The 24881-nt window shown below is 51.7% G+C and overlaps 1 protein-coding gene and 1 long non-coding RNA gene across 3 annotated transcripts; both read left to right on the top strand.

Annotated features, from left to right (window-relative positions):
* Nucleotides 1-1529: 1529 nt before the first annotated feature.
* Nucleotides 1530-7980, top strand: LOC121136011. Of its 2 annotated transcripts, XR_005873135.1 has the most exons (4): nucleotides 1559-1622; nucleotides 6859-6901; nucleotides 6967-7122; nucleotides 7699-7980. It is a non-coding gene; the product is annotated as an uncharacterized LOC121136011 (long non-coding RNA). The 2 variants fall into 2 exon arrangements; XR_005873136.1 differs by lacking the exon at nucleotides 6859-6901 and having other exon boundaries at nucleotides 1530-1622.
* Nucleotides 7981-13878: 5898 nt separating this feature from the next.
* Haus5 (HAUS augmin like complex subunit 5) lies at nucleotides 13879-23074 on the top strand. The gene is given in 20 exon segments (XM_005081875.4): nucleotides 13879-14051; nucleotides 14601-14663; nucleotides 14758-14790; nucleotides 14894-14918; nucleotides 16239-16344; nucleotides 16426-16585; nucleotides 18523-18592; nucleotides 18682-18764; nucleotides 19221-19278; nucleotides 19439-19557; nucleotides 19714-19780; nucleotides 19863-19996; nucleotides 20164-20326; nucleotides 20919-20999; nucleotides 21077-21207; nucleotides 21520-21631; nucleotides 21721-21850; nucleotides 22345-22448; nucleotides 22450-22478; nucleotides 22580-23074. Coding segments are annotated over 20 exon segments (1884 nt in total). The 5' UTR covers nucleotides 13879-13953; the 3' UTR covers nucleotides 22698-23074.
* The last annotated feature ends 1807 nt before the right edge of the window (nucleotides 23075-24881 follow it).

The raw sequence follows: 24881 nt of genomic DNA, 5'->3' as shown, positions 1-24881 counted from the left end.
GCCAACAAGCCAAAGCGGGGAGTGGCGCATAGGGGGATGGCTCAGTGGGTGGGCCGTTTGGAGGTCAATGTGCGAAGACCCGAGTTCAAGTCCCAGCACCCACAAGAAAGCTGAACACTGGGGTGCATGCCTGCGGTTTACACTGTGGGTCAGAGACAGACACACACAGACGCACGTCCATACACAAGTATTAAAAAAAAATCCTTTAAAAAGACAGTGGATTCTGAGTCTTTTCCAAAGCATGGTAAGAAGCGGGACCTCTTTAGCAACTAAGCCATCTGTCTCCCAGACCCCGCTGTGTTTGTTTTTCTGTGACTATCTCCTGGAATCTAGTTGACTTGTTAAGTAGCCGACCAACACTGACCTCGAACTCCTGATATCCACCTGACCCCGCCTCCCAAGGGCTAGGATTTCAGGTGAGTTTGAAGCCATCCTGGACTTTTCTGAGATATCCTGCCTGGTAAAAACAAAGACTTGAGCTGGGGATGCGGCTCTGTGGGTAGAGTGCTTGCCTGTCCTGCACAAAGCCCTGGGTATCATCACCAGCCAGCATCACGGGGTGGTGGCAGGAGGATCGGACATTCAAACCCACCTTCAGCTGTGTACCAAATTAAAGGCAAGGCTGAGCTCCCTGAGGTCACTGGGTGTGGGACTGGGTGTGGGAGGGGCAAATGTCCTGACTGTGTGTGTGCACATACATACCCGCACAGGAATACACACATTCACACACACACACACACACACTTGTTGGGGAAGTCCTGTGTATATGTCAATAAAGCACTGTCTGGCCAATAGGAATCTAGATAGGTGGGGCTAGGAATCCAGGAGGATTCTGGGAAGGAGAAACACAGGAGAGTTTGAGATGTAACCGCCATGGGGTAGGAAGCCCGGAACTATTCTCCGGTAAGAGAAATACTTAGATTAACAATTTGGGGTAATTACTTAAGTCAGAGCTAGCCAGTAAGAAACAAGCAAGGCCAACAGCTTCATAATTAATACAGCGTCTTGTGTGTTTATTTGGGGACTACAATGTGGCAGAGCCCAGGCGACTGGCGGGTGATACACCAAAGCGGCTAGCAAGATAAAACTTCTCGTAACACACACTCAAACACACACTCATATACACACTCACACACAAACACACACTCACACACACACAGTCACACACTCACTCTCACAAACACATACTCAAACACAAACACACACACACTCACACACACACACTCACACACAAACACCCACACACACACTCACACACAAACACACACACTCACACACACACACACACACACTCAAGGGCACTCAAATGCAGCCTGAGGCCCCCAGGCCCACATCACTCTTGCCTCAAATGTCATTTTCCAAGCTTCATGGTGTCCGGAAAGCACCTATAAATAAGCAAGGAAGTTGAAGAGAAAAGTCTATTTTACAGACCCATTTTCAAGGTGGAACTCAGAATTCTCAGGCTGACCAATAAGTAGCCAGGACTAAACTTCCATTATAGCCAGCATCCAATAGAAGTAGAAATCTGGGACTGGAGGGCAGGTCCTGCCTGGTTGCCATAGTAATCTCTAGTGAGTTGCCTGTAGCTGAGAGCTTTCCTGGCCCAGGGATGTCAGCTCCAGGTACCTACTGGGAATTTTTGAGGGTGGCAATAAGGTAGAGTGGTGTTCACAGGGAGGAAAGGGTCACTGCAGGGAAGCAATTCTAAAAGGACCAGGACAGAGTTCAAAAAGGCAGAGGTTAAGATCACCGGCTGCTTTTCCAGAGGACCAGGGTTCTACTCCCAACAACCCCACAGCAGACCACAACCATCAGTCACTCCAGTCTGGTGCACAGATTGTACATGCAGACAAAACATCCATCACATCAGAGTTCAAATTTTTTAAAGGTCAGGGGAAATGTGTTAGAAGTCTTTATCAGGAGACTTAAAAGAGGGTATAGGCATAACGGGGGAAGTCCTTCTGTGTATATGTTGTCCTATTGGTTGTAAATAAAGCACTGTTGGCCAATAGGGAAGCAAGATAGGTGGGACGAGGAGTCGAGGAGGATTCTGGGAAATGTAGTCAAGAGTGAGGAGTCACAATGTGATCCTGGGAAGAGAGGGCGCATGAGGCTGCGTCCTCGCTAAGATAAGACCTTATAAAAAAAATGGGTTGGAGAGATGGCTCAGAGGATAAGAGCACTGACTGCTCTTCCAAAGGTCCTGAGTTCAATTCCCAGCAACCACCTGGTGTCTCACAACCATCTACAATTCTATCTGGTGCCCTCTTCTGGCATGTAGTCAGAACACTGCCTATGTAATAAATAAATCTTTAAAAAATATATATATATATACATTAGTAATTATGGGTTAATACTTAAGTCAGAGCTAGCCATTAAGAAACTGTAGCAAACGACCCACAGCTTCATTAATTGATACAGGGTCCTGAGTGTTCATTTGGGGCGGACACGGCTCTGGGACCAGCTGGCCGGGAGAGTGCACGGTACATAGGCAGACATGGGGAGGGGTTGGAGTTTATAGGGGGTCAAAGAAAGAATCAAAGGAGTCATGTGATGAGCTGGGGAGGGTTATGGGTGAACAGCTAAGGATTGGAGAGGAACATGGAGGGTTCACAGGAAGAGGTAGCACGAATTCTATTTGGCATTAGTAACAGAAACCCAGAGACAGATATTGGGGTTAAAGCTGAAGGTCAGAGAAGCAAAGCAGCCGGCCGCTAGAGAGTTCTCACCTCTACCAATGCTCAGACCAAAGGGGTGATCCTGTCCTCAGACTGCATCTCCAGACTGCATCTGTCCCCACCAGACCTCAGACTGTTCCTGTCTCCTCCTGCCTTGTATTCCTCTCTCCACCCATCCATATCACTGCTGTCTCCACCCCCTTAGTGCTGAGATTAAAGGTGTGGGGTCCCAAGAGCTGGGACCACCTTTGTGTGAGCTCTGTTTCTCTTTTACTACTTGTTTGTTTGGCTTTAGTTTTTCCAGACACGGTTTCTCTGTGTAACAGTCCTGGCTATCCTGGAACTCATTTTTCAGACCAGGCTGGCCTTGAACACACTGAGATCTACCTGCCTCTGCCTCCCAAGTGCTGGGATTAAAGGTGTAAGCCACCACTGCCTGACCTGTATGGCTAGATTTGCACTCTGATCTTCAGACAAGTTTTTCTTGCTAGATTATAAAGTATCACCAGAGCAGACATTGGAAGCCTTGTGGCTGAGTTTTAGAAGGGAATATGGAATTTCTAGTGAAGTTATTTTTATTTTATTTTATTTTTTTGGTTTTTCAAGACAGGGTTTCTCTGTATTGTTTTGGAGGCTGTCCTGGAACTCACTCTGTAGACCAGGCTGGCCTCGAACTCACAGAGATCCGCCTGCCTCTGCCTCCCGAGTGCTGGGATTAAAGGCGTGTGCCACCAACGCCCGGCTTCTAGTGAAGGTTTTGTAGAAGTGATTATGAGTCTTAATCTGGTTTTGTTTGGTTTCATGCATGTGTGTGAAGGGAAAGTGGTTCATGCACACAGGTGTGTGTACTCACATGGAAACCAGAGGAAGGCATTCCTGGGTGGCTCTCCATCTCGACTTCAGGGGCTCTCACTAGACCAGAAACTTGCCATTTTGGCCAGGCTGGCCAGCCAGTGACCCACCGAGATCTGCTTGCCTTTACCTCCCTCCCCTGCCCATGCTGGGTTACAAGCACCTGCAGGATTTGAACTCAGTTTTTCACACTGACACAGCAATGCCCTTACACACTGAACCATCTCCCCAGCTGTGTGTGTGTGTGTGTGTGTGTGTGTGTGTTCCTCAAGCACTCATGCTTAATCTGTTCATGTTCCTGTGAAGGTCAGGGGTTGACATCAAGTGTCTTCCTGTGTGAGTCTCTCCCTGCACCTAGAGCTTGTGGTTTCTAGGCTGGCTGTGCATCAAGTCCCTGGGAACCTGCCTATCTCAAGCCCTACGGTGCCGAGGTTACAGGCATGTGCCGCCATGCCCAGCGCTTTAGCGGGTTCTGGGTGTCTGAACTCAACGCCTTGCTCTTTCCTGTAAACACGTGTCCCTGAGTCATCTTCTCAGCCCTCACCGTTTTGGTTTGGGCTTTGGTTGGTTTCTTGTTTTTAAGGAAGTTTCGGGTAGCTCAAGCTGGCCTCCTCTTCACCATGCAGCTGAGACTGGCTTGACTCCTCTTGTCTGGATTTCAGCACCATGGCCAGCTTTATTTAGCCTGTTCATCTCTGGTTTTGTGAGACATGGTCTCATTATGTTTCTCAGGATTACTGGAACTCACAGTCCTCCTGCCTCTGCCTTCAGAGCGCTGGGATTATAGATGGACCATCATGCCAGTAAATGTCTCTCCCTCTCCTTTCTCTCTCCCTCTCCCTCTCTCTCCCTCCCTCCCTCTTCCTCTCTCCCTCTATCTCTCTGTCTCTCTCTCCCTCTCTTTCTCTCTCTCCCTCTATCTCTCTGTCTCTCTCCCTCTCTTTGTCTCTGTCTCTCTCTGTCTCTCTCTCCCTCTCCCTCTTCCTCTCTCCCTCTATTTCTCTGTGTCTCTCTCCCTCTATCTCTGTCTCTCTCTGTCTCTGTCTCTGTCTCTCTGTCTCTCTCTCCGTCTCCCTCTCTCTGTCTCTCTCTCCCTCCCTCCTTCCCTTTCTGAGACAGTCTTATTGTATATTCCTGACTGGAAGTGTCATGTACCCCAGAATGGGCTGAAATCCCAAGAGATCCACATATTTCTGCCTCCTGAGTGCTGAGTGTTACCATGCCCAAAGACAGATTTGTTTTAGATTGTTTTATAAGGGCAAAATAGAAGCTTTAGAAGCTTTGGCAGGGGGAGGGGAGTCGTTGACAGTGTTTGGGGAACAAAATGTTATAAAAGACCAGTTGTTTTTTTGTTTTGGTGTGTGTGTGTGTGTGTGTTTAATCTATTAAGCTCTTTGGGTTCTTTTGGGGGGCCCGCCACCTAGTTCATAAATAAATCATATACACTCCGAGGGGAGGCTTATTCTTAATTATAAGTGCCCAGCCTTAACTTGGCTTGTTTCTAGCCAGCTTTTCTTTTCTTTTTTAAGGTTCTTATTTTCATTTATTATGTATACAATGTTCTGTCTGCATGTACACCTGCAGGCCAGAAGAGGGCACCAGATCTCATTACAGGTTGCTGGGAATTGAACTCAGGACATCTGGAAGAGTAGCCAGTGCTCTTAACCTCTGAGCCACCTCTCCAGCCCTTAGCCAGCTTTTCTTAAATTATCCTGACTACCATTTTCCTCCGGGTTTTTTTTTCCTTTTCCTACTTCTGTAATCTTACTTTCGCGCTTACGCTGTGGCTGGCAGGGTGGCTGGGTGGCTGGCTCCTCTCCCTGTTCTATCTTGCTCCTTCCTCTTTCCCAGAGTCCTCCTCCTGTTTATCCTCTCTGCCTGCCAGCCCCTGCCTGTCCTTCCTCACGCCTCTCTGTTGGCCGTGCAGCTCGTTATTAGACCATCAGGTGATTTAGACAGGCGCAGCAACACAGCTTCACCGAGTTCAAATGCATGCAGCGTAACAAAAGCAACACATCTTTACCTTGTTTTGTTTTTGTTTTTGTTTTGGTTTTGGTTTGGTTTGGTTTGGTTTTGGTTTTTCGAGACAGGGATTCTCTGTGGCTTTGGAGGCTGTCCTGGAACTTGCTCTGTAGACCAGGCTGGCCTCGAACTCACAGAGATCCGCCTGCCTCTGCCTCCCGAGTGCTGGGATTAAAGGCGTGCGCCACCAACGCCCGGCGAGATGGCTCACTATTAAGAGCACCGGCTGCTCTTCCAGAGGTCCACAGGTCAGTCAGTACCAATGTCAGGCAGCTCACGACTTTGAGAGCCAAAGTTACATTTTGAGTTTTAATTACTATGCCTAAGAGATCCATGAAACAAAAATGCCTCTTATCTGCAAGCTTCTCGCCCAAGGACCGGCAGTTCTTGAAATGCTGGAGGCTGTTTTTTTGTGGGAGATAACAAGGCACATGATTTCACTCCCCTAAACAAGCTTGTTTGGCCCGTTTGCACCAAATGTGCTTGACCCCATGTGGGCAGAATATTCACAGGCTGGAGTTACATCAGCAGGAATGCTTGCCCCTGATTGCCAATGAATTATGGGGTTTCCTTCTTAAGTCACTGAAAACTGTGATTCTGGGCCATTTTCCAGGAACCTCGGTGTGGATCTGGCCAGAGTCCATCCACCTGGCCAGTATTTAATTAAAGCCCGTTTCAATTTTGACTTTAAACTGTGGTGGTGCGTCGGATTAACAACCACCATCAGCTTCAGAGCATCCCGGGCCCCTTCTGACCTCCTTGGGCACCTATCTACACAGACATACACAAATAAAAATAAATATGTACCCCTTTATTTTTATTTTAGATGTGTGTCTGCGTGCCCTGCAGTACCTGAAGGGGCCAGAAGAGGGCGTCAGATGCCCTTGGACTGAGATGGTTCTACGATTTTTCCCAAACCATGGCCCTCTGGGAAAGCAGCCAGTGGTCCCGATCATTGAGCCATCTCCCTATAAGGGCTAAAGTTAACCTGTATACCCCACTTGTCCAAGGACATAACTTCCTGGGATGCTGGGCGCTGCTGTTCGTGCTTGATGACGTTAGGTGGGAGGTGCGTAGGCAGGAAGTGCGTCCAGGTGCATGCTTGCCCACAATTGGACAAAGGTGCGAAGTGCATACTTGTGGGTTTTCCCTTCGGGAGAACCTGATAAATGAATTACTTAATCCTGTGCCATTCTCTGGGAATCCCAGGTGTGGATTAACCAGAGTCTGTCTTCCTGGCCAGTGCTTAACACAACTTGCTTTAACTGCATAATAATCATTTGGACTTTCTCCTTGCGATTTCCAGGTTTAACAATCTCCAGACCCCAAGTCTTTTCTTAAAGAAATGGGTAAGGATGAATGAAGAGCAAATCCCAAGTCCACGTTCAGACCTGAGTCGCTCTCTTGATTCCAGGTGTTTGAACTTATGTCTGCCAAAGAGGAAAAACAGGATGGCCAGGAAACTGGAGCTCGAGTCATCGGAGACATCCCAGACTACCGCCTGCTAGCCATGCTGGCCCTCTGTCTTTTCCTTCCAATGGGTTCCTTAGCCTTTCTCTTCTACTTCAAGGTAGCACCCCATACTACACCTGTCTTCACCCCTCTCCTCCCAGACACCCCCTGCTTCCTGCAGATTCGTACCCCACGCCCCATGTTGGATCCTTTTGGTTCCCTACTTCATCCTCTGTCTCAGAACCCTTTTAGAAATATTTATTTTATTACGTGCATCGTGTGTTTGTGTGTGTGTGTGTGTGTGTGTTTAGTACCTCTGGAGTCCAGAAGGTGTTAGATCCCCCTGGGGCTGGAGGTATCCAGATAGCTGTGAGCCCCTGACATGGATACTGGGAACTGAACCCCGGACTTCTTGCAGAGCCCTGGGGGCCTCTTAAGCACCAAGCCATCTCTCGAGCCACTGCCCGAGACCCATTTTTTTTTTTTTTGGGTTTTCGAGACAGAGTTTCTCTGTGGCTTTGGAGGCTGTCCTGGAACTCGCTTGGTAGTCCAGGCTGGTCTCGAACTCACAGAGATCCGCCTGCCTCTGCCTCCCGAGTGCTGGGATTAAAGGCGTGCGCCACCAACGCCCAGCTTGCCCGAGACCCCTTTAAAGATCATCTTTCCCCCTTTTTTCCATCTCCCTGAAACTCAGACAGTAATCTACAAGGAACAGAATGAATACGAGAAGGCACTACTCACTTCCAAACGCACCTTCCTTTTTGCCTTGGCCTCCATCATTGTAGGATTCTTTGTTCTCTTCCTATTTTACCTCCTCTTGTATCGTCTGTCACAGTCCTGGAACAAACCATCGGAAACATACAACACCACAACCTAACCCCGCCTGCAACTTCAGACTCGCCAGACCAGCCGCTCTTTAATGTCCGGCGTGCCACGCTTATCGAGATCAGAAATAAAAAAAAAACGATAACAGCAATGATATCGTACCGTTCCTGCAGCTCATACACCACGCTGCCCAACACTTCAGGCAGCAGACTCCACAGCTGACGCCAACACTCGGGTCTTTATGGATTCACTCTGCCGTGCTCTAGATGGAGACCCAGGATGAAGGCAAGGATGAGCCACGCCCGGGTTGGGGGTGGGGCGGTGGGCATCAGGACACCAAGTGGGGCTCTGGTCCTGGACTTGGTGGTGTGACCAGCAGGTACTGCTCTTTTATCTGTCTTTTTCCTCCTTTGATTGCAAATTAAATTGTCAGGAAAATAAGGCCTTTACCCCTGAGCTAGCTCATGGGCCCTGGGTCAGTTTGTTTTTTTTGTTTTTTTTGTTTTGTTTTGTTTTGTTTCTCAAGACAGAGTTTCTCTGTGTAACAGATCTGGCTATCCTAGAATTCTGTAGACTAGGCTGGCCTTGAACTCCCAGAGATCCATCTGATGCTGGGATTAAAGGCATGCACCGTCACACCCAGCCCTGGGTCACTTTTGACAGGGTTTCTCTGTGTAGCCCTGGCTGTCCTGGAACTCGCTCTGTAGACCAGGCTCGCCTCGAACTCACAGAGATCCGCCTGCCTCTGCCTCTGCCTCCCGAGTGCTGGGATTAAAGGCGTCCGCCACCAACGCCCGGCCTGACTGGTTCTTATAAGTTCAATTAACCCATCTCTTTTCGTCTACATTCTTTTATGTTGCTCGGTTACCCTCATACTGTACTACTGTCCATCCTGCTTCCTGTCTGTCTGTCTGGCGATTCTGACTCTTCTTCTTGGGGTTCTCCCGATCCAGAAATCCCGCCTATACCTTCTGCCTTAGCTATTGGTAGTTTAGCTTTTTTTTTTATTAAACCAATTACAGTGACACATCTTCACACGGTGTAAAGGAAGATTCCCCAACGTGACCCAGCTCAGTCAGGATCATGTCTATTCTGGACTCTTCCAGATGTGTCTGTCTCAAGCTATGCTCTCCCTTTTGTGTGTGATAAACCTTCTCCTCCGCCATACTTAGGAGCAGTCATGTCGCTTCCTTCCTATTTCCTTTTTAATTTACTCAGTGGCCACTGGAGGAGTTTTTCCCACCTTGGCTTGTGGCACCTCCCCCCTTTCCCTTAGCCTTTCATGGGCTCAGGTAGTTCCGGATGGCTGACCCTTCACCCGGGGCTAGTCTCCTCACCTGGATCCCACGTGGGGACCGCTCTCCTGGCAGGCCCTCCGCAGACTTCCAGGTTCCCTCTCTGTCTTGTGAATTCTAGCTGCCTTAGCTTCTCTGCAGCTCTAGCTCTCTTTTTTTTCCTTTTCTTAAATTTAAGTTAAAAACAAGTTTGTTTCACATGTCAATCCCAGCTCCCTCTCCCTCCCCTCCTCCATATCCCTCCCCACCAGGCCCCCCCCAGCCCCCCACCCAATCTCCACTCCGATCCCCAGGTAGAGTGAGGCCCTCCATGGTGGATCTCAGCCCTAGATCTTTATCCCCAGCTTAGGGGGATTGTGAACTCTGCTGTGTTCCCTCCTGGGCGGGGGGAGGATTGTGTTCCCTTCTGGGGGGATATGGTGGTTTGAAGGAAAATGGTCCCAAAGGTAATGGGCACTATTAGGAGGTGTGGCCTTATTGGAGAGGGTGTGGTCTTGTTGGAAGAAGTGTGTCGCTGGGGGTGGACTCCTATGCTCAAGCTACTCCCAGTGAGACAGACCACTTCCTGTTGCCTGCAAGATGTAGGACTCTTACTTCTCTGGCATCATGTCCCACCATGATGATAATGGACTGAATCTCTGAGCTCTAAGCGAGCCACCCCAGTGAAATGTTTTCATTTGTAAGAGTTGATGCGGTCATGGTGTCTCTTCATAGCAATAGCAACCCTAAGGTAAGCAGTGCTGGCGCACGCCTTTCATTCCAGCACTCGGGAGGCAGAGGCAGGCAGATCTTTGTGAGTTCGAGGGCAGCCTGGTCTACAGAGCTAGTTCCAGGACAGCCAGGGCTACACAGAGAAACCCAGTCTTGAAAAATCTATTTGAAAAAATAAGCCCTAACTAAGACAGGGCTCTGCTGCATTCCCTCCCAGTGCAAACATCTGAGATCTCCTGGGCAGTAAACTAGGACAATTTTAGGGCTGTCTAGTCTCCTTCCTCTTGTATATTGCTGCCCTTCCTTGTCTGGTATACAGGGTCTTCACGACATTGTTCTATGGTATATGTGTATGGATGCAGTAGATAAACTGCCAACCTGACTACTCCATAACACGGTTGAGGTTTTTAATCCCTGCATTCGGGAGGCAGAGACAGATCTTCGAGTTCAAGGCCAGCCTGGTCTACAGAGCAAAGTCCAGTCCAGCCAAGTCTACACAGTGAAACTGTGTCTTAAAACAGACAAAGAGAAAGAAATGGGCTGGGAAACGCTTCGGGCGACCGTAAAAGCACACACTGTGCTCACATGAGGACCTGGATTTAGTCCCAGAGAGCAGGAAAAACCCAAGCGTGGCTGGCGGCTGTGCATGCCTGCAACTCCTGTGCTTGGATGCAGGAGTGGAGGGAGGGCTGGGGCAGGAGGTGGCAGGAGCTTGCCAGCTTAGATCCAAGCGCCTAACTAAAGACCCTGTTTTAAGGAAGTTAAGAGAGAGATGCCCGCCGCCTTCCCCTGGTTTCTACATCAATCAACACATATGGGAGGTGCTCACTAGCACACACCAGAGGTGCACAACAGACAGAGGTGTACAACACACTCACATGCAGGTGCATTAAAAGATAAATGAGAAAAACAGAAGCACTCCATCCTGGACAGTGGAACCACAAGACTTCAATGGAAGGCCCCTAAAAGTGGCCGTTTTTCATAATCCTATCTGAGCCTGACTGTTCCTCAGCTCTGGGCCTCATACTCTCTCCCACAGCGCACCAGATCTGTCCTAAGCTCGGGGCGCTCCAGAACTCACACTTCCCAGTGTGGCTTTTCTTTCTGTACAGCGGCTACCCCTTGAGCAACTGCTATTCCAACCGGCAGTTGTGACTACCAGCAGTGGTTCAGCTGCTCCGGCTGGAGGGAGTTCTGTTCCCTCGGGTACCAGCTCTATGCCTCTGCTAAAGGCAACTTTATCTAAATCTCTGTCCTGCTATTAACTCGGGATTCAAAGGTTGAGGTGAAATCCTGTTGGCTCAGAGAGGCTGAATAGCAAATAGCTAACCTTCTCCTTGCTCACGACTTCCGGAAAGAAAGGGGGGGGGACATCCTTCTGCTCAGCCCCCACTAAAGAACCCTCGATACACTTAGCTCCTCCCTACCACTTCCTGTCCACTAGTTGCTGACGCAGTCTCCTGACCTCAGGTTAATTCCATTTAATCAAATGTGATACATCTTTGCATCATTAACAAAAGCAGCAGAAACAAAATTAAAACACAGAATGATAGTCCACTGCATCCCAAGGCATCCTGCAGACCTCTCTCTATCCCAAAATGACTCAGTCCCGCCGCATACGTTTTAACATCCCCACCCCATGAAACACTTTCTTCCCCACTGAACTGTGAGCCCTCCACAACGAGGACTGAGCCCATCTCTGTCACCATGCTGTCACCAGAATCATGGAGCAGTCAGCTTTGTAAATGACAGAGTGAAATCTGGGGAAGTGAACAAGATGGGCCCGTTAATGGGTAAAGGAGCTTGCAAGCCTGACAAGAGTCAATCCTGGGACCCATGGAGATGTAGAAGACAAGTACTGACTCCACAAGTCATCCTCTGACCGCCACGGTGCGTTGTAGTATGTACTGTAGGCATTTCGGACAGATCGGGTGGGACAGGTATCCTGGCACTCGGGAGTGACAGAATAATGAGTGTTACACAGCTCAGATGGAAAGGTATCCTGGAGCTCGGGAGTCATAGAATACTGAGTGTTACACAGATCAGATGGAAAGGTATCCTGGAGCTCCGGAGCCAATGACTACCACAGGCCGCAATAAACGTAGCAGCTCACAGCCCTGCCTCAGGGAAAGGCTTCCCCAATGTATCGGCTCTGCTCCGGCAGGACAGGGTCTTCCAGCTGGGGATGTTTGCCCAGTGTAGCAGTTTTGCTCAGGCAGGTTTCCCGGCGAAATTGCTACAGTTCAGCTCTGCTCCCCGGAGTGGAGAGCTGACTGTAACACCTCCTCTCTGCCAGGGTAAGGTTTCCCCTGCTCGCTCTGCTCTGCCCAGGGTCACCTCTGTTCCATAGCAAAAGAAGGTCTTCACCCAAAGCTTATCAAAGGGGTTTATTGGGAGGGAAGACTCCAGGAGAGTAGCTTCTGGCAGAGGACAGCTGGGTAGCACGGACAGCCACTAACTAAACAGACACAGCGTTTATATAGCTTCTAGGGTGGGGATTGGTCAGATTTCAATGCTGAGCTCAGATTGGTTAGAGCTCCTGCTCAAGGATTGGTTAGTTTTCTGCACAAGGTTAGGGTCAGATTTGGCTCTGGTTTCAGGGCCAACGTATGTTTCTTTCTCTGGTTATTTTTAGCCTTTTGGCTCTAGTTTTAGGGCCAGGGTGTATTTCTTTCACTGGCTCTGATTCCAGGGGCAAAGTGTGTTTCTTTGGCTCTGCTCAGGGTGTGTTTCTTTGGCTGGCCCCCTTTCCCTACATGTACACTGACACATGCACACGTTAATAATGAATTTAAAGAATTTAAAAATGGTTGGGTGGTAGTGACGCACGCCTTTAATCCCAGCACTCGGGAGGCAGAGGCAAGCAGATCTCTGTGAGCTCAAGGTCAGCCTGCCCAGAAGACTGCATACCAAGAAGATATTCAGGCCATGCTTTCTGCCTTTTATTCTCCATTCTGACATGAGACAGTGCTTTTGGAAACAAAACTGTAGTTGATTTTTTTGTTTTGTTTTTTTCTCTTTGGGAACCTGCCACCCACCTCCTAAATAAATACATGGAGACTTATTCTTACTAGTGAATGAATGCCTGGTCTTAGGTTGGCTTGTTTCTAGCCAGCTTTTCTAACTTAATCCTGTTTCTCTTTAAGTATGTTCTTATCTTTTTTATTCTATATACCTATATATCTTTCTTTCCTTCGGATGCTGTGGCTGGCTGAGGCTGGGCGGCTGCCCCTGGCATCATCTTCTCCGTCCCCTTTTCTCACTCATAACTCCTCCTGTTCTCTCCAGCCTAGATTTTTCCTCCTATTTATTCTCTCTGCCTGGCTGACCCATCTATTTCTCTCTCCCGCCTAGCTATTGGCTGTTCAGCTTTTTACTAGACCAGGTATTTTAGGAAAGCAAAGGAACACAGTTTCTACAGAGTTAAACAAATGTAACATAAAAGAATACAACACGGGAGCTGGAGAGATGGCTCAGCGGTTAAGAGCACTGGCTGCTCTTCCAGAGGTCCTGAGTTCAATTCCCAGCAACCAACATGGTGGTTCACAACCATCTGTAATGAGATCTGGTGCCCCCTTCCGGTGTGTAGGAATACATGCAAGCAAAAAGGCTGTATATATAATAAATAAATCTTTAAAAAACATCTTTCCACAGCATAAACGAATTAACACATCTTAAATTGATATTCCACAATACACAACACCAAGCATCAGTAGCTCACGCCCGTCATGCAGAATTTGGGAGGCTGAGGCAGAAAGATGACAAGTTCTAGCCTGCCTGTCCCTACACAGACCCTTTCTCAAGAAAACAAAATATATGGGGCTGGGAGCACGGCTCAGTTGTTAAGAACATTGGCTCCTCTTTCTGAGAACCCTCGCCCACACGGCAGCTCGCCACGATCTGTAACTATAATCTCCGGGAATCTGACAGCCCTCTTCTGGCCCTGCAGGTCGAAGAGTCGCTGTAAAAAGCCGCCTTGCTCCAAGACCTAGAAGCAGGACCCGCGGTCGGCTTGGCAACCGGTGACGTTCAGCGTCGCGCTCGTGACGTCAGATCAGGGCGCCACGCTTGAAGGAGAGTGCGGGAAGCTGCCACTGCGCGGGAGCTCCCTGACAGCCATGGACCTAACGCAGAAAGTGCGGGAGCTTAGTCGCTGGGCTGCAGAAGAGATGGAGGTGCCCCAAGCGGCCCTCCCCGGGGAGTCGACGCTGCGCAGGTGAGGCCGCTCCTGGAGGGAGGACTCCCCAGCCTGGAATTAGCCTCCAGGAGTGAGGTTCCCCAGCCCTCACCGAGGATGCCACACACACACACCCGCCCCAACCCTCGGGCAACTGAGAGCCCCCACACACACCCCCACCCAGAGTGATCTCTCCAAAAAAAAAAAAAGAATCTTGGCGTTGAATGGGGAGCCCAGGCAGAATCCCGGACACCTATGATCGTAGTCCAAGAGCTGCTGGAGCCCCTCTCTAACCACAGTGTGAAAATAGGGTCTGCAGGGCAAGGCGGTCCCTGCACCACCTCCTGGCCTCTGCCACCCTAGGCGAAGATGACACTAGGCGCTTAGCAATAGTCGTCCTATTGAGGACCGTTATCTGTAGGAGCAGTGACCCGTGAATGCCCCCGTTAATGAGAGATCTTTTCCTGGGCGGAGACTTCAGCGTCCACCTCTGGGGAGGCGCCTACAGCTAGCCCTCTCCTGGGGATGGCGGAGGGTCCCCCTCCTCCTGGTGATGCCCCGAGCTTACCTTATGCTGTATCTCTTCAGGATGTGTCTGGGTCAGGGGGCTGACATCTGGGCCTACGTTGTGCAGCATGTGCGTAGTCAAAGGTAAACCAAGCTACTGCGGGGAGTGGGGGGCCGGGGAGGGAGAGGGCCATAGGAGGGCCTCGGCAACTCTTCTCCCTCCGTCTTTCCAATGCAGGAGTATCAAGACGGTCCGGGGAAACCTCCTCTGGTAACTGTTTCTTAAAATGCCATCCCTTGCTGCCTTCCCCCGGTCCTGGGTAGCCATGCCCTCATCCACAGCCATCCCCGAACTCTGGTCTCTTTTTCTCTAGGTATGGCCATCAGGACAATTCAAAGGTGAGAAGCCTGTGCTGTTAAGATTCTTCGTTCAGCCAAAAAAAGAGCTTGCAAATATTTGGCCCTAGGCCCCAGGGGTGCTGGATGGCAGGGGCACCGTGCCACAAAACAGCCCAGATCTTTGCACACCCAGCAGGGGGAGCCAGGCACAAGCTGGGGAATATAGGGAGCTATGGCCGGTGCAGCTGAACCGTTAATGGTAGCTGGGGGGTTGCAACTGCCAGTTAGGACAGCAGTTGAACAAGGGGCGGCTACTACGTTTAATGAACAACAGTGGGGAAAGGATGGGTTTGGGAGCTGCCAAGGGACACAGAAAGGAGGTCAAGACTAGGAGGGAGACACTGGAGAGGTGGGTCAACAATTAAGGGCACCCCGGTTCAGATCCCAGTATCCAGAGCAGATGGCTAACAACCAATTGTGTTGTCAGGTCTAGGGGATCCAACACCTGGCCTCCACTGGTGTGCATCACACACACACACACACACACACACACACACACACACACACACACACACACTTTTTGAAGACTTAAGACAAAAGCTTGGTGTGGTGGTTGTTGGTATTCAGGCGTCTGTACTGGCCGGTCCTTGGGGTTCTGACAGGATACGCCCCCAACTGCAACCACTAAGAGCACCACCTGTGCCTAGTCACTGTTCTCCTTTAAAAGGGCCCTGCACTCCGGGTGATGGTGGTGCACGCCTTTAGTCCCAGCACTCAGGAGGCAGAGGCAGGGGGATCTCTGTGAGTTCAAGGCCACCCTGGTATCCAGAGCAAGTTCCAGGACAGCCTCCAAAGCCACAGAGAAACTCTGTCTCGAACCCCCCCAAAAAAGGCCTTGCCCACCTCCCATTCTTCTCTGTTCCTCTCTTCCTCTCCCCCTCTTTCCTCTCTCCTGTCTCCAGAGGCCGGTCTCCCTCCTTCGCTTTCTCCTGCTTATGATCCCTTTCCCTACAACAAAACAAAACCCTCTGCTTGAACCCTGTTGCATGGCGTCTTCCTTTCGAGAGCCATTTTTTTTTTAATTACCCCAGTACTTGGAGGCTGAAGCAAGAGGACTGGGAGTTTACAGCTAAGCTGAGCTAGTTACACAGCAAAAACCCTGTCTCGATGAGAAAAGGCCTTTGACAGAGACATGGGAGTCACCACACAGAAAACCAAGAAGACTGGGAGGTAATCCCAGGACAGAGAGAGCCAGATAAACTCTTAGTGCTTCTGTGTCATCCGTCTCCCAGGAGATGAGGGGCCTAGTGCCACCCAGAAGGCAGTCCAGCCAGGCTAAGCCCCAGTAAGTCCCTCTGACCCTGTACCTGATGCCACCAGGTCCGTCGGAAGTTGGAGCTGGAAGCCACCCTGGCCCGCCTTCGAGAAGAGAGCCACGGGCTAGACCAGAGCCTGGAGCTGATGGATCGAGAGACTGAGGCTCAGGGTGACTGATGGGGCCAGCCAGATGGGGGGCAGTGAAACCCTGGATGAGGGAGGTGCTGACCCCACCCTGTTCCTCCCACAGATGTCACCATGGCGCAAACACTGCAGAGCCTGAAAGAAACCCAGCATCGAACGCTTCTCCTCCAGGCCAAAGGCGCGGCTGTGCAGAGACAGCAGCGTGGGCTGCAAGTTCCCACGCAGAGGCTACGGGATCAGCTTGGTCACCTGCAGGACATGCAGAGGTGGGGCTCAGCCTCCCCAGGGAGGGTTAGACCTCCTCCCCGGACACCCTGCTGCTCCACCTTTCTGCTTCCAGAATTCTGAGCTTCCAGCTGTAACATAAGGGCCATCGGGATAAGGAGTTCTATTCCCTTGGGCACCTGGATTTCTAAGATTTATGGAGGGGCGGTAATGCTCAGCCTCTCCAGTTAGTGTAAGAATTAGGTGAATCCGAATCGTGGAACGTGGGCAGATGTCTGCAACTGTTCTGAGTGCCACAGGAAAGTGTCATGTTGGGGAGGGTTTGGAATCGTGCCACATGGGTGCTGGGAATCGAACTCAGGACCTCTGGAAGAGCAGACAGAGCTCTTAACCTCTGAGCCCTCTCTCCCTTCCACGTAGCCATTTTATGTAGTAGTACTCAACACTGGACCTCAGACTCACATGTACTAAACAAGTGCTTACTACTCAGCTGCATCCCTTACCCTCTGTTTGGTTTTTGTTTTAGACAGGGTTTATGTGGACCAGGCTGCCCCCAAAGTGACAATGATCCATTTGCCACTGTCTCCCAAGTGCTGGGATCAAAGGTGTGCACCGCCACGTCCAACCCTTGCCCTGCTGCTTGTTGATTTGCAGATTTAGTTATTGTTTGCACTTATGTGTGTATGTGTGCCTGTGTGAGTTTATGCGCACAGGTGCCCGTGGAAGCCAGAGTGCCTCAGGTCTCTGGAGCTGGGGTCACAGACAGTTGTGAACCACTAACTGTGTTCAAAAACCATGTCCTGGACAAGTGCCATGCCTGCTCTCAACCACGGAGCCGTCTCTCTGGCCCCAACTTGCCCTTTTTTTCCTTTCTATAAAACTTGAAGCCGGGCATTGGTGGCGCACGCCTTTAATCCCAGCACTCGGGAGGCAGAGGCAGGCGGGTCTCTGTGAGTTTGAGGCCAGCCTGGTCTACAGAGCGAGTTCCAGGACAGCCTCCAAAACAATACAGAGAAACCCTGTCTCAAAAAAACAAAACAAGCGGGGCGTTGGTGGCGCACGCCTTTAATCCCAGCACTCGGGAGGCAGAGGCAGGTGGATCTCTGTGAGTTCGAGGCCAGCCTGGTCTACAAGAGCGAGTTCCAGGACAGCCTCCAAAGCCACAGAGAAACCCTGTCTAGAAAAAAAAAACAAAAAAAAAAAAAAACAAAACAAAACTTGAGACAAAGTCACACTAAGTTACCTAGGCTGGCCTTAAATTTGGTTGCAAGCAGGGCATGTGTGTCAGCTTTCCATGGTAACTGGAATGATAGGCCTGTGCCAGGCCCAGCCAAATCGAGTTCGTCTTCTTATTGTTTTGAGACAGAGTAGTTCGGGCTGGCAGCCCTGAAACCTACTATGTAGCCCTGGGGGCTGAAGAGATGACTCAGAGGTCAAGAGCACCAACTGCTCTTTCAGAGGACCTGGGTTCAATTCCCACCCCTTGCTGGCAGCTCACTGTGTAGTCCAGGTTGACTTCAGACTTCCGGTGATCTTCTTGTCTCAACCCCCTGAGCGCTAGAACCCAGTGGTTCTCAACCTGTGGGCCACCACCCCCTTGCATCCGGAGACCCTCTCCCGGTGGTCACTCACGGCTGTTAGAGAACAGATAATTGACATTGGTTCATACCAGTAGTAAAACTAGAGTTATGAAGTGGCAGTGAAAATAATTGCCGGGCTGGGGGTCACCACAACCCGAGGAACCAGTGTTAATGTCTCAGGCCTGAGCCACTTCGCCTGACTTCACCCAGATTCTAATATGGCGGCCGGCCACTGAGCTCAGACCAGAGGCCACAGACTACATAGACCAATGAGGAGGCTAGTGTAGGAGATGACGGCAGCCCAGCCCGAGACACGGCCCGCAGGAGCCAGTGGAGGGGGCACACAGACATCTGTTCTCCCTAGGACTCCGTCCCTAGAGCTCATACTCTCCTTGCAGGAAAACCCAAGTGGACGTCGCCTTTGGACCTCTGGTGTCGGCAGCGCCAGCCCTGGAGCCTGATGTGTTGGTGAGAGTCCTGGGCTGGCTGTGCGGGAGCTGTGGGAGTCAGGGCTCGAGCAGAGGCCTGGAACCCACGTGTGCCCCTCTTCCCCCTAGCGTGATGTCCAGACAGCCTGCTCCCTCCGGACTCAGTTCCTGCAGAGCCTTCTCACACCCCAGGCCAAGGGAGGCGGTAGCCTGTGAGTGTCCACAGGCTCCAGGGCCCTGGGCAGGCGTGAGGGGCAGGGGATCGCTGGTTTATAATTTATTCGAGACTGGATTTCTGGAGCATGTCCTGTGAGAGCTCCAGGCTAGCATGAGGAAGAGGCAGACCCTCTGTAGACAGCCAGGTGATCAGGACTGTGTTTGGGGTGGGGTGGGGCCTTACCCAGCTGGGGCATGAGGGTGGGGTCTCTGGCGAGGAGACTTACTTAGGAGGAAGGGTCAAGAACTGAACAGGACATGTAATGGGTCCCGGGACAGCAAGTTCAGATAATTGGGAGCTCAAGTCTAGTAGACATATATGAATGAACTCAGTGTCCCTTGTCTATACAGTGGGGACAATGAAAGCTCCTACTTACGTGTAGTGGTGACAGTTAGAGGGTAATTGGTGTGTCCCTCCGTATTCTTTGTCCCCTTGCCCAAATCCACCGAAGCCCTCGTGATGACGCCCACTTCAGAAGTTCCCATCAACAGTGGCTGAGCTCAGTTGAGGTGAGAAGCAGGGCTGTCGGGAAAGGGAACCTCCTCCTGCTCCCTAATGGAACTTCCAGTTGCCAGCCCCTAACCATCTAGCCATAAGTCGTTCCCCTGGAGACCTGGCTAGCATCCCTGCATCACCATCCTGCCCTGATGTCCCACCTGTCCCTGCCAGACACTGCTGACAAACCACCCCGCAGGCCACATTCTGGCTGCCTTGAAGTACCTGGCCGCAGAGCGGGAGACGGAGATCCGGTCCCTGTGCAGCGGGCTCAAAGAAGAGGCCGTGTCCAGGTGTGCGGAAAATGCTCCTGTAGCCAGGAGCCAGCAGCGTCCTGCAAGTGGGTAGACAGAGTGCCGGCCATCAGCTGGGGAGGGGTGATACTGACGGCCGCACTCGTCAAGACCAAAGCAGAGGCTGCTCCTTCAGCTGCTCTGTCCCCGCCCCAGCCCCCAGGCACCGGACCCGTCAAACACCGGCGGCCAGGCCCTGCCACCCATCGCCCACCTCATCCAGGTAACCTGAGACACCTCCCTAAGACCCACTGAGCCCCTCTCCCCATGGAGCAACCCTGCCAACCCAGACCTTGTACCCCCAGGAGGGCTGGCAGGCTATAGGCGCACTCTATACGGAGAGGAGCAGGCTCCTGGAGGAGTATCAAGCCCTGACTGACCGCCTCCAGAGCCTAGTGGGGGAGGAGCTGGGAAGACACGCTCCGGAGTCCAGTGAGAGGTAAGAGAGAGCATCCTTCAGCAGACGCCCTCTCCCAAGAGGTGGGGGCTACTGCCTGTCACTCGCTCCTTCCTCTCCTGTGTCGGGGTTCCTCATGCCTCCCTGAAGATTCCGTCCCCCCAGTGTGGCGGCTGCCAGTCTCTGCTCTCTTCCCCTCCACCCCCTAGGAAAGTCCTGCTGCTGGGGCTTAAGTGCAGCGGCCGGAGGGCAGAGCTCAGGTCTCTTCATGCCCAGTGCCAGGAACTGAAGAATTCGGCTGGGCACCAGCAACTTCTGTTTCGAGAGCTGCAGGCCAAGCAGCAGCAGATCCTGCAGTGGCGCCAGCTGGTGGTGAGATACTGGGCCTGTGGGAGGGGTCAGAGCGGAGGCCTGGGGATGGGGAACTGGGCCTCCAGGGCTTGAAGAGGCTCAGAGCTAAAGAGTTCTAGCCGCACTGGATGGTGGTGGCGCGTACCTTTAATCCCAACACTCCAGAGGCAGAGGCAGATGGATCTCTGAGTTCCACGTCAGCCCATTCTACAGAGCGAGTTCTACTACACAGAGAAACCCTGTCTTGAAAAAATATAATAATACCGGATATTCTCCCAGACAACCTGGGTTTAGTTCCCAGCACCTACATGGCAGCTCGTTGTTGGGACTTGCTCGGACGCCCTCTTTTGGCCTCTGGGAGTACTATGCGTGTAGTGCGTAGCCATCCATACAGGCGAAACACCCGTACACGTGAAGTAAAAATAACTCTGAAAAAACTTTTAAGGGGTAGGGAGGGGAGGAACGAACAAATGAACTGGGCCTCTGAGTGGGGAGGGGACCCAAGGTGAGACTCCCATGAAGAAGCAGGACCCTGGACCCTGTAAGGAGCGGTGGGCAGCTCTGGGCAGTGGGAAGGACAGGAGCCTAGTGTCATGGCGTCCTGATTCTCCAGGAGGAGACCCAGGAACAGATCCGCCTGCTCATCAAGGATAACTCGGTCATCAAGACCCGCCTGAGCCGGGGCCCAGAGGAGGTAAGGTGAACGCTGAGCAAGGCTTGGCTGGAGAGGGGGGTCCAGACCCCACCCCACCCACCGTCCCCATCCCACAGGTGCTGGCCCTGATGCAGCAGAAGGTCGTTCCCACCGCAGACGCAGTGGCACCGCAGAGCCAGGAGCTGCTCCACCGCTTGAAGGAGGAAGCGCAAGGCCTGCCCCACATTCCGCTGAGGCCCCTGCTGTGGTACCGTGCCAAGGGGGGAGACTGGGACTAGCCTGTCTTCCCTAGGAAACACCATTCACCTGGGTAACGCCGGGGCTGGGTCCAGGTAGAGGAGAGCCACACTCTCGGAAAATAAAGGTGATCAAGAAGGCATCCATCCCAGGCCTCCACACACATGCACGTGACGCGCACGCGGGGTCCCCAGACTGCCAAACCTCACCCCCTATCATTAGCTTCAATCTGGTCTCCCACCTCCAAGTCCCTGCCCCCTCCCCCCCGCCCCGCCCCCAGAGCTTCTGGAAATACAGCTTAGTGCTCTACTGCTGCCCCCAGCCTGAAGCCGCTGTCCAAGATCCTACCATCCATCCAGCAGCTGCACCCCGCTGCCCCAAGGAGTTCCAGCCACATCTCGCTGAGCCATACGCTGGGGCTGCCTGTAGGGAAAGTATGTGCCTGTGCCCCGTGACCTCTCTGCCCGTGCCAGTCCCGATCCTGCGGCCCAGATGACCATCCTTCCCCCCCTCCCTCCCCCAGGCACCGGAGCTACTGCTTCCAAAGGCTGCCTCTCTCCGCCAAGATCTTCTGTTTCTCCAAGACCAGAGGGATTTCCAAAAAGCAAATCCTCACGTGAAGAGCGGTCTGCCTCTGGGACCATCCACCCAGGGTACGGCGACTTCTCTTACCCAGCATCCCTTCCAGTGTGCGCCACCACGGGCTTCCTGAAGTGCTGAGAACCCCGCTACCACAGTGTGCTGAAACACGCTGGCTTGTCTCGGCTGCCCAGCCAGCTCTTGGCTCTCCGCACTGCCCAACCCCCCCCACCCCCCAGTTACAGAGCAGGGAGCTCAGGTGCACAAGGCCTAGCAGCCTGGCCACGTGGTACAATGAAGGTTGGCTGGTTCGCTTTTATTATTATTTTCCGTAATGTATCTCACCCTCTTGCCTCTTCCTCCCGAGGCCTGGGAAAGAGGCCATGGAGAAGAGAAAGAAACTGAGGTCGCTGGGTGTGTGTCAGAGACTGGTGGCCCGTGGGGCAGAAGGCAGGAAAGCCCAGGCTGAAGCCTTAACGGTGGCATTCTTGAGATAGGGACCCTGGAAATGGGCATGAAGCTCTGTTCAGCCCAAGACCACAAGCTACCTCCCCACTGTCACCTCCAGAGCTGCTGCAGACCAACGCGGCCCAGGAGAAGGAGCAGAGGGAGGACATGGGGCAGACGCTCAAGAAGCTGGAGGACCTGGCCAAGCAGGCACTGGAGCGAATCCCCCGAGCTGCGGCGGCTCGTTGGGGACTGGTGAGATGGGGCGTTCGAGAACCAACTGGCTCACAACTTGAGCTGCCACGATAGGAGGGTCTGGAGGATGGGGCTTTTCTCAGACACCATCCCTTTCCCAGGTGGGAGCAGCCAGGCCAGGCCACCCTCTCCGGGGAGCTCTGCCAGGGCCTGTCCCTGCCCCAGTGGCAGCTACGCTGGGCCCAGGCCTGCAGAGCACTGCAGCAGCCGTACAAATGAAGACGCAGCTAGGAGCGGAGTCAAGAATCGCGACTTAGCCCGGCGGTGGTGGCGCACGCCTTTAATCCCAGCACTCGGGAGGAGGCAGAGGCAGGCAGATCTCTGTGAGTTCGAGACCAGCCTGGTCTACAAGAGAGTTCCAGGACAGCCTCCAAAGCCACAGAGAAACAGAGAAACCCTGTCTCCAAAAAAAAAAAAAAAAAAAGAAGAAGAATTGCAACCAGCCCAGTAGTGTGAGACTATTGTCCCTACTCAGGAGGCTACGGAAAGAGGACTGCTGTTGATTTCTAGCCAGCCTGGGCTACATAAGATCCTATTTAAAAAATAAATAGTACTTAACCCCCAGATCACCTCCCTCAGTAAAGCATTTGACAGTATTGCCTGCCTTTGTCAGCTTTATGTCGGCACAGACCTTCAGTTCCCTCTGGCTGCCATCCTGTGGTCCCCCCGGCTCTCTTCCCACTGAAGCCGAAAGAAGGGGGCACTTTGGACCTTACGCCTTAGATTGACTGCTTCACTCTCCTCCTTAGCAGAGTAAATCAAACGGACCAAAGCCCTTGCCTTCAGGGACCTAGTGGCCTAGGAGAGGGAACTAGCCGGCTGGCAAGGTGATTGACGGTATGGTACAGCAGAACCTAAGTGCCACGGAGACGTTAAGTAGGCTAAGGGTGTTGCTGGGAAGGTGATCGGGAAGGCCGCAGGTGGGTGTGGCAGCAGTCCCTTGCCAAAATGGAGCTGTTCCTATCATGATGGATCTGGAGACAGAATATTGAGTAGAAATCAGAGATGAATAGACTTCCAGGCTCACTGCCAGCAACCCACTCCTACACGGTCCCCATATCCCAAAATTCACTAACCTCACAAAGCTGCACCAACATTTGGAGACCAAATGTTCACACACACGAACCTGTATGGACCGTTTCAGATTCAGACTCCAACGCAGGTTTTATAGTTTGTACAGTTTTCCTTTTTTTATGCTTAAATCTGAGCTATTTGTAGTTTATCTGAGAAAATAATCTGATATTTTCTTACTTTGCACATCTCAATAACACTTGTTAAACCCTGCAGGAGGCTGTAAGATGACTCACTGGGTAAGGACACTGACCGTCAAACCCGATGACCTGAGTTCAATTCCTGGGACCTAACTACATGGTAGGAGGAGAGATCAACTCCTGCAAGTTGTCTCCCGTCCACCACCTATGCTGTGGTGTGCACGTGGACACGCACATTGTTATTTAAATTCCTCATAAGATGAGACAATGTGAATACCCTACAATATTGTATTTGCATTAGAAATGCAACTTGATTTTCCTAAAACATTCAGGGTAAATAAGATGACAACATAGTAGCGGGTAGTGGTGGCATACACCTTTACTCTCAGGCAGAGGCAGGCAGATGTCTGTGAGTTTGAGGCCAGCCTGGTCTGCAGAGTGACTTCTGGCAAAGCCAAAGCTGGAGAAACATTGTCTCGAAAACAAAACAAAACAAAAGAAAAATGTGAACAATCCTGGTGCCACACTGTGGTTTCAAGGTGCCATTTCTGATTAAAAGGAGCCAGGAATCCTGGGGAAAGATGTATGCAAAATGTGTAGGAATTGTTGTGTGTCAGAAAACAAGGAGAAGAGCCGGGCGTTGGTGGCGCACGCCTTTAATCCCAGCCCTCGGGAGGCAGAGGCGGGCGGATCTCTGTGAGTTCGAGGCCAGCCTGGACTACCAAGCGAGTTCCAGGACAGCCTCCAAAGCCACAGAGAAACCCTGTCTCGAAAAACAAAAACAAAAACAAAACAAAAAAAAAAACCAAAAAAAAAAAAAACAAGAAAACAAGGAGAAGGTTCCTTTTTTTGTTTGTTTGTTTTTTTCGAGACAGTGTTTCTCTATTGTTTTGGAGGCTGTCCTGGAACTTGCACTGTAGACCAGGCTGGCCTCGAACTCACAGAGATCCGCCTGCCTCTGCCTCCCGAGTGTTGGGATTAAAGGCATGCGCCACCAACGACTGGCTAAGGAGGAGGTTCTTTAGAACAACTGGCCAGTGGGGACTTCAGAGCCACCTAAGACACTCTGACAAGTCAAAGAAAAGCTACCCAGTAAGGTGGTACACCTGTGGTCCCATCACTGGGGAGACAGTAGATGCTGGGTTTGATGTGGGCTGCACAGTGAGACTCCACTGGTCCAGACATCCCTTTA

The sequence above is a fragment of the Mesocricetus auratus genome, unplaced genomic scaffold (genome assembly GCF_017639785.1).
Source record: "Mesocricetus auratus isolate SY011 unplaced genomic scaffold, BCM_Maur_2.0 Super-Scaffold_100046, whole genome shotgun sequence".
Classification (NCBI taxonomy): Eukaryota; Metazoa; Chordata; class Mammalia; order Rodentia; family Cricetidae; genus Mesocricetus; species Mesocricetus auratus.
The sequence above is the reverse complement of the archived record's forward strand: the minus strand, read 5'-3'. Positions and strand labels throughout refer to the sequence as shown.